The sequence below is a fragment of the Chinchilla lanigera genome, unplaced genomic scaffold (assembly GCF_000276665.1).
Source record: "Chinchilla lanigera isolate Chin_1 unplaced genomic scaffold, ChiLan1.0 scaffold00004, whole genome shotgun sequence".
Classification (NCBI taxonomy): domain Eukaryota; kingdom Metazoa; phylum Chordata; class Mammalia; order Rodentia; family Chinchillidae; genus Chinchilla; species Chinchilla lanigera.
Window position 1 is genome coordinate 31,801,567 of NW_004955405.1, and position 8,741 is coordinate 31,810,307.

Here is an 8,741-nt window from a genome sequence, read left to right on the forward strand (position 1 = left end):
CCCGAGCCTCCGGCGCGCGAGCACGAGCACCGCCCCACCGCGCTCGGAGCCGAGAACCAAGCGCGCGCCCGAGCAGCGCTCACCGCGACTCCGCCGGCGCGCGCCCCTCAGGAGTTCCACAAAAATCCGCGCTCCGCACGCCCCCTGCGAGCCGCCGCCGTAAAAGGCAGACAAAAGCACAGCCTTCTCCAATGGGAAAGCTGGAACGTCTTCTTAGTCCCGCCTCCCTCCCGCCTACACGCCCATCCTCTACTCCAATAAGACGGCCGGGAAAGGAGGCGTGAGCCGCGAAGCATACCGGGAACTGTAGTTGTCAGGCTCCGCGGGACTGGCAGGGGCAGAAGCCTGGGTGCCGCCTGTTCTGCAGCCTTCATTTCCCATCGTGCTGAGGTGGGTGGCATGGCGGAGAAGGATGACACCGGAGTTTGACGAAGAGGTGGTTTTTGAGGTAAGGGGAAAATGGCGGTGGGCGTGGATTGCCTTTGTTTGAGAAGGGCCACAAGGAAAGCGAGGAGGCCAGGCGAGCCCCGAAGGAGGAATGGGCTGACGCGCTCCTGCGGGTCGGAGCCACCGACACCCGCGGTTTCGGGGCCTAGCTGCGGCCGCGGCCTGACAGGTGGAGCCCGAGCGCCCAGGCGGCGGCCGGCCTGTGCCTCGGGCCCGCCCAGAGTCCCGGCCGCGGCCCGGCTGCCCGGTGGTTGGGCGGGAGCGCTGTCTGTTCCCGCCCGGGTTGGAGGCGCCGCGGGGAGCCGCCCGCCTGGCTGGGGCGGGGCCGAACTGCCTGCCGGGCGCCCCGAGACAACTTCACCTCCCCTTTCCCTCCGCGATCTTTTGGGGGTCAGATCCGGGAGCGCTGCGGGTCACCCGGTGCGGTCCGGGCGTGGCCCCCGGGACGCGGGCAGCAGGTGCCGGTGCCCTGGCACCGCGTCAAGACTCTGGGCGTGGGACCTGCGGTGGGCGGTGAGCGCCAGGGCAGCTCAGCAGCGAGGTTCCTATTCTTTTGTCCTTCGCTGTTGCGCTAGGTGTAGCCAGTTCTCCTGAATCGAGGCTCTGGATGTGAGTGCTTTTGTGTGGCACTATTTTAAGGCGTACTCTGCCATCTTGAATGAAAAAAAATCCAGCGAGTGTTTTTGATGCCATTTTTCGATCAGACACAGGTCAAATCTCAAAGCCCTGTAGGTACGGGTTGCATATGTATGCGTTACTTTCCTGCATCCAACTAGGGTTTGAGAAAATTGGTTTAAAAAATGAATGCGTGGAAGAAGTGGCCCAGGTCATACAACAAGAGAGCGAGGGACTAACGGTGCGGAATGTGAAATGTTGAAATAGGTACAAACTGTTACTGCATTATTTGGAAACAGCTGCTGTTCTTGCCTACCTCCAAGAGCTACGCCCAGTCAGTGGCGGCACAGGTGAATTTTGAGCTGTGAATCGGATTAGAAAGACAGAAGAAGGCATTACAGGGAAAGAGCGCTGGGGATTGGAGGTGTGCAAGTGCCTGGCTTGCATTTTTTAGGGCCTCAGGGGTGGCTGGTCTCTATGTAAAGTGGTTCAATGTGGCAGCAAATATGATAGTGGAAAATGTGACCATTTTACTATAGTGAAGAGAGGCTGGATGTGAATTCACTAGAGAAGATAGGGGCCTGAATTTTGGAAGTGAGAGAGGAAATGATGAAATGACTTGGACGGGCATTTCTAGGGTAAAATTGAGGAAATGGAAGATTGAATGTGGGAGTCGAAGGAGACAAATCTAGGTTGCTTAGATTTCTAGAATAAGGGTGGCTGTATTTCTTTTATACTATTTTAAAATTCTTCTGAATATAATGGTCATAAATGCTCAAAAACATTTTATTGTGGAAAATAAACCAAAAATCTTTTGTCTCACCACCCAAAGATGGCCATTGTTAATAATATGGTGTATGTTCTTATAGATTGTCTTTTTAAATGTGTTTATGTGTGTGATACTTTTTAACAGAAAACGTATACCATATAGAATTTTTTATGCATTTTTCATTTAAATATATCTTAAATGTTTCTTACTCATTATTCTTTGAAAACATTAAGAATATAATATCCTACCACCTACATACATGTACCATAGCCATTTTATGTATAGAATGTCTCAAAATACCATTGTAATCAACACTGATAAAGTTCATCTTTAACTAGAACTCTGATTTTTCCCCAGAATAATTTCTAGAAACTAGTAGGTCTAGGTTTTATACTAGTAGGTCTAGCTGGGTGTGGTGGCACACACCTGTAATCCCAGCACTCAAGAGGCTGAGACAGGAGGATTGTTGCAAGTTCAAGACCAGCATGGGCTACAAAGTGAGCTCAAGGCGAGCCTGAACTGCACAGTGAGACCCTGTCTCAAAAAAAAGACATACATAAATAAATAAAAATAAACTTGTAGGTCTAGATTTAAAAAACACACAACATAAGTCTTTTTAAGAAGACTTATGCAGAAAGGTTATACCAATTCACATTTTTATTAGGAACAAGAGATATTAATGTTTTTTGGTTTTTTTGGTACTGGAGTTTGACCTCATCCCTACCAAGCTACATCCTCAGCCTTCTTGCTAACTTGCCCAAACTGGGCTTGAATTTGGGGTCCTCCTACCTCAGCCTCCTAGAATGCAGGGATTACAGGCATGGGCCTCTATGCCCAGCTCATCAACAACTGTATTAGTGTCCTTTAATCTTTTGCTAACTTGATAGGCAAAAATAGAATTCCATTGTTATAGTTTACATTTTGTGTATTTATATATTATTTTCTTTGCTTGAGCTTTTCTCTTTATTTGGGGGGTCTATTTTTCATTGGATACTAGCTTTTGTTTTATTTTTGGTCCTGGGGATCAAATCCAGGGTCTGACACATGCTAAGCATATGCTGTACCTCTGAGCCATACTCCCAGCCAGCCTACCTTCTTAATCACTGATTTACATGAGTTCTTCATATATGAAGAACTGTTTGTCATACCTGTAGAAAAATTTTTCCACTTTGCTGTTTATTTACTCTGTCATACATGTTAAATGTTTTTGCAGCATCATCTTCATAAGGAGTGTGCACAGATCATAAGCATGCACAGTGGTGGGTGTTCACATGTTGAACACACCAGTGTAGCCATCCAATGAGATAGATCCTAGATCAACCATTTCTTAGTGACTGTGATTTTAAACAGATTGTTAGTCTAAGCTTCAGATCAACAAACAGAAAATCATGGCACAACCACAGGCTCCCTCCTGCTGTTTTTCACTTGTTCCATCTCATCCCAAAGATGACCACTGTTTACTAACCTAGATAGTTTTATCTATTTGTATTGCTTACACACTGTGCAATTCTATTTATGTTTTTTGTTTGTTTGTTTGTTTTGAGACAGGATCTAGCTATGCAATTCAAGCTGGCTTTGAATTCACCTTGTAGCCCAGGCTGGCCTTGAACTCACAGCGATCCTTCTCAGTGTCCCAAATGCAGGGGTTACAGGTGTGCAGAATTACACCTGGCTCCATTTATGTTCTTTTGTGCCTGGCTTTTTTTCCCTATCTCTCTCTGGATTTATGTATGAAATTCATCCATATTGTTATCTGAGCATTTTTATTTTAGCATAGTATGGCGGGGGAGATGCACCCTTCCAGGCCATGCCCCCAGTAACCTACCTCATCTACTAGACCACCTCCTAAGAGCACATTTGGCTATCCACTCATCAATCCACTGATAAGTGTATCTTCCCCATGATCCAGCAAAATCTATAGATTAGTTTTGACATCTTACGGTATCAAATCTTCTGATCTGTGAAATATTTATTGCTTGCCCTCATTGTATGTGGGTGCATGCATGTGCACACTGTAGATTGAACCCAGGGTCTTGTACATGTGAAGCAGCTGTGTTGCCACTGCACTACAGCCCCTTCCCACCATTGCTTGCCTTCTGAGTGAGTGAGACAGCTTCTCATCTCCTTCCAAAGTCTATAACTGATTTCACAGAGTGATCTCTGTCTCTCTCTCTCTTTTTTTTAGTGATCTCTTTTGTGAGGCTATTGCTAAGTTAACCCTTAAAAAGATCTAGGCCTTGGGGAATGGATGTTGTCTATCTGTTCCTTTTATGGTTATTGCTCAGTTGCCATTTTCTATTTTGATAACTTTCTTATGCTGAAAGCCAGTTTAGTATAAAGGTATGGGCTCTGGAGTGGACATCCATTGAGATCCGAGATCAACCATTTCTTAGTGAATGTGATTTTAAACAGATTGCTAGTCTAAGCTTCAGTTTTCTCGGTATTAGAGATAACAATACCTATCTCATAGAGTAGTTGTATTAAATTACTTAATATAAGTAAATTACTTACATAAATACCTGACATGTTATAAGCATTCAGTAAATATTACCTGTTGTTAAATTTTTCCTACAAGTTGCTCTATATATAGGTTTTCAAAGTTATTGGTGTAATGTGTTGTTAATATGTTTGTTTGTTTGTGTGGTACTAGAGATTAAACCCAAGACTTTCATAGTGCACTATATCCCCAGCTCCTCTTCTGAGACAGAGCCTGTCTAAATTGACCAGGTAGGACTGGAACTTGTGATCCTCCTGTCTCAGCCTTCTGAGTACTAGGATTATAGGCATGCTGCACAGTGCCCAGCTTTTTAGTAATTTCTTAAGTTTTATTCTTATTTATAGCCGTAATGAAATCTTGTTTTTTCATCCCTTCTGTTTGTCTTGCATAGATTTGTAAGAGTTTTAACTCGCAAGATAGACATTCAAAGAACTAGTTACTAGTTTTGTTTGACCAGCTTAAGTGTGTTTCTTTTTTGCTTTTAGTTTTTTAAAATTTCTGCTTTTATTTATTTTATTTCTTCTTTGTGCTTGACTGGTTTTTTTCTTTACCTTCACTTAAATACTGAAAATAATGTATAAGGTTATAAATTTTCCTGAGTACGTTTTTGACTGCAACACATGAGTTTTGTCCCATCGGGTTTTTTTGTTTTTGGAGGTTTTTTTGTAGCAGGAATCAAACTCAGGACCTTGTACTTGCCAGGCAGATGCTTGTGCCACTGAGCTATATCCCTGGCCCCTGTCTCATGGTTTTATAGGTTTCATTTTGGTTTCTTCCTTAATCCATTGCTCCTTTAGCTGGGGGTGGTGGCACACACCTATGATCTCAGTGTTCAGGAGGCTGAGACAGGAGGATCACCTCAAGTTTGAGGCCAGCCTGAGCTACACAGTGAGCTAAAGAGAAGAAGAAACAACAACAACAACAAAACCCCACCAAATTGTACCCCATTGCTCCTTTAACACCCACGTGTAGGAGTAAAAAGTTGACAATTACTGTTGGTGAGATGTGTGATTCCTCCTGGCTAGTACAGATGCCATTGCCTATATCACTTTGCCCTTTGGGTTCCTTTGGTTTCCGTAGCTATTAGCCTGTGGGAAGGCTCAGTCTGAGGGGAGAGAGCACCCCAGAGAGATCTAAGTTTCCCCTCTGCTTCCCTCCCACAGCAACTCCCTGTGTGGCTACTCTAGGGGTGCTTTATATCCCCTGTTGGTTACTTCAGTGCTGCGTACAGTTTTCTAATTGGTCATTTTCATCAAACTCTTCAGACCTGAAGGCTTGTTGGGCACGTTTCTTTTCCAAATACTGCTTGACTACTCAGCTAATGCCATGTATTTCGAGTTTGGTGAAATCAGCCCTATTTCTAGATACTATATCTATATAACTATATCTATATGTCTGGATCTATATCTACATTTATATCGATATCTATATAGCTATATCAGCAGTACACTGTAGTGCAGAAAACAGAGACTTGTCTAACTCCTGTAAGCAGAAAGAGATTTAATACAGGGAAGTAGTAGTTACTGTTGAAAGGCAAGGATCGAGTTCTATCAAGGTGGTTGTAATTCTTAAAGCCAAGAACACATATGGTTATGAAGAAGAAAGCAGCCAAAGGAGCAGGAAGAGGACCGAGTTGCTCTTCCACATCCTAAACCTCCACAGGTCCACCTAAGTGGAGGAATCTTAATTCATATCTAGAACACTAGGTGCAAGACAATTTAGGAAGCTAGGCACGATGACACACACCTGTAATCCCAGCTACTTGGGAAGCTGAGGCAAGAGGATAGCAAGTTCAAAACCATCTTGGGCAACTTAGTATGACCTGTGTCAAAATAGAATTTTAAGAAGACTAGGAATATAGTTCAGTAGAGTTGTTGCCTAGCATGCACAAGGTCCTGGGTTCACTCCCTACAACCAGTGAAACAAAGGAGAGAGACAGAGAACTTGGGAAATGTCAAATCTAGCTTACCTGCCTCTGCAGTAGCAGAGGGTGACTGGAAGGAAGATGGTATGGAGGCTGAATAAGCCAGCTTCCCAGAGCTGTCATAAAGCCTGACTGCTCCTCCCCTGAGGAAATCTACAGTATTTTTGACATATTTGGTGTAATGATGTTATTTTAATTATTTTTCAGAGTCAGAAGTCAGACTCATTTATGCCTTGGCACTCACCCAGAGAGTCAAGAACCACATTAAAATTAACTTTTTTAAAATACTAGGTATTGAACCCAGGGCCTTACTCACTGAGCTACAACCCCAACCCCCCTTTTTTTGGAGACAGGATCTTGCCAAGTTGCCAGGACAGGCTCGAATATGCAACCCTGCCTTAGCCTCCGAGGGTGCTGGGACCAAAGGGTGCACCACCACACCTGGTTTAAAAATTTTTAAATCGAACAAAATTTTGGATAGTATTCCAACAGCATCCCTTCTTCAAAAATTCTTGAGGTGTCTTGTGCTAATTTCCATTTCTTGGATTACTAGTAAAATTTACCATCTTTTCTTATATTTGTGTTCATTTGTGTTTCTAGATCCAGGGGTCAGGGTTGATCTTCCTAGTCTGAGAGAAGCAGGTGTGTACTAAAAGATGGTGTAGGAAAGGAACTAAATAAAAGAGGAAGAAGAGAGAGATTCCCAGGCCCAGTTTCCAGCGCTTGCCCTAGGATCTGACCACCTGCATCATCAGGGCTGAGCTACTTGTGTACCTTCAAGCTTAATTCCATTATATTAGAGTGCGATTCCACCTTCTCTTAAGATCATTTGTTTGAGACAGAGTCTTGTTAGATAGGCCGGGCTGACATCAAACTCACAATTCTCCTACCTGTGCTTCCTGAGTGTTGGGGTTACAGGCGTGTGCCATCACGCCAAACTAAGACCGTCAGTCTTGCTTCTATCTCTGGCTGAAGAGCAACAGAGGTTTAGAAAATGATGGGCAGTTACCATGTCTAACATGACTATTAGGCAAAATCAATACAAAATAGCAAGATTATTGTTTTATTGTTATGGTAATCACTAATTAAGATGTTTGGAAAGTTAGAATTATCTGATCACCTCAGAAACATAATTTTTTTTTTTTGTCTGTTTGAGACAGGGTCTCACTATGCAGTTCAGGCTGGCCTTGAGCTCACTTTGTAGCCCAGGCTGGTCTCAAACTTGCAACAATCCCCCTGCCTCAGCCTTCCTTGTGCTGGGATTACAGGCGTACACCACCGCACCCGGCAGAAACATAAAGTTCTGATGTTACTCTCAGATTCTTTTCATTACAAACTGTAGGACCTTGAAGGCATTCGTTCTCTCTTAAACACTTCTACTCCCATAGGAGAAAGTTCCTGGAAATAAGACATTTTTTTATCTGAAGGACCTGTTTTTCTGCCACTTTGCATTATTTGTTGTCCATCTAAAACATGTCTTTCTCACAGAGACAGTGCTGTTCTTGGAGCCTTTTATGCTTTCTTCAAATCTCGGTCCTTGGTATTCTCTGCAATTGAACTCTTTGCTGGCAAAGACTTTTGGCGGGGATTTGGATTCTTTCTGCCTCTTTTTCTTTGTTCCTGACTGAAAAACATATTTTTTGCCCCTTTTGTGATGATGTCTTTCCCTCCTACAGCCCTCATGGTTGTCTTAAGTTGTTAAATTTAATTAAACTTTTGTTGGTTGTATGTTCAGTTTTGGTGCTTTTTTTTTTTTTTGCCAAAAGCATAAAATCAATTAAATGAAAGGAAATGATAAAGCCTGTATTTAAAAAAATCCCTCTCTTGCCAAGTGTGGTGGTACATACCTGCAATCCCATCACTTGAGAGGCTGAGACAGGAGGATCACTGAGTTTGAGGTCAGGCTGGACTATATAGCGAGACCCCGTCTCAACAAAACAAAACAAAAAATCCCTCTCATGATTCTTTTTTCTTTGTCTTTTCAGTTATTTATATATCTCTAAAGAATACTAAGGCTTTTTCCTAAGTGGTGTTGGTAGATTCTTTCCTCCTTGCATTATTGATTTGACTAATGGAAGGAAATTGTCTTTGCCTGTAAATGTACACATGGATAGTATTTGCTCCTTTGATGATGGAGCTTACTATCTGGGATACATATATATAAAACAAGATATTATACATCTTATTTCTCCTTAAAACACACATCTTCAGTTTTAGTTCGTACAACATGAAGCTCTAAAATTGTATTATTTAAAATAGTCTAGTTCCAAGCCAGGCATGATGCACACCTGTAATCCCAGCAGCAGTCGAGACGCTGAGGCTGGAGACTGGCCACAAAGTCAAGGCCAGCCTGGGTCATGAAGCAAAACCTTGTCTAAAATAAAATCTTAAACATTTGAGAAGAGTAGTAAATAGGTCTCTTGTTTTAATGTTTTCTTTTCTTTTTTCTTTTCTTCCCTGGAACTATCATTGAACCTAAGGCCTTCGCA

The 8,741-nt window shown here is 43.0% G+C and overlaps 2 protein-coding genes across 7 annotated transcripts in view; one reads left to right on the forward strand and one right to left on the reverse strand.

The window, feature by feature from the left end:
- Window positions 1-426, reverse strand: part of Fgd6 (FYVE, RhoGEF and PH domain containing 6) — a 101,287-nt gene extending 100,861 nt beyond the window's left edge. For all 3 annotated transcript variants that reach the window (XR_001235695.1, XM_005374483.2, XM_013518446.1), the window contains exon 1: window positions 299-426. Coding sequence is in view for 2 of the 3 variants with exons in the window: in XM_005374483.2 (XP_005374540.1) it covers window positions 299-401 (103 nt within the window). In the remaining variant the exon portion in view is untranslated. The remainder of the gene's footprint in view (window positions 1-298) is intronic.
- Vezt (vezatin, adherens junctions transmembrane protein) overlaps window positions 380-8,741 on the forward strand; it is a gene marked incomplete in the record, with an annotated part of 67,643 nt that continues 59,281 nt past the window's right edge. For all 4 annotated transcript variants that reach the window (XM_013518452.1, XM_013518460.1, XM_013518455.1 and 1 more), the window contains 1 exon segment: window positions 380-448. In XM_013518452.1, coding sequence (XP_013373906.1) covers window positions 413-448 — 36 coding nt within the window.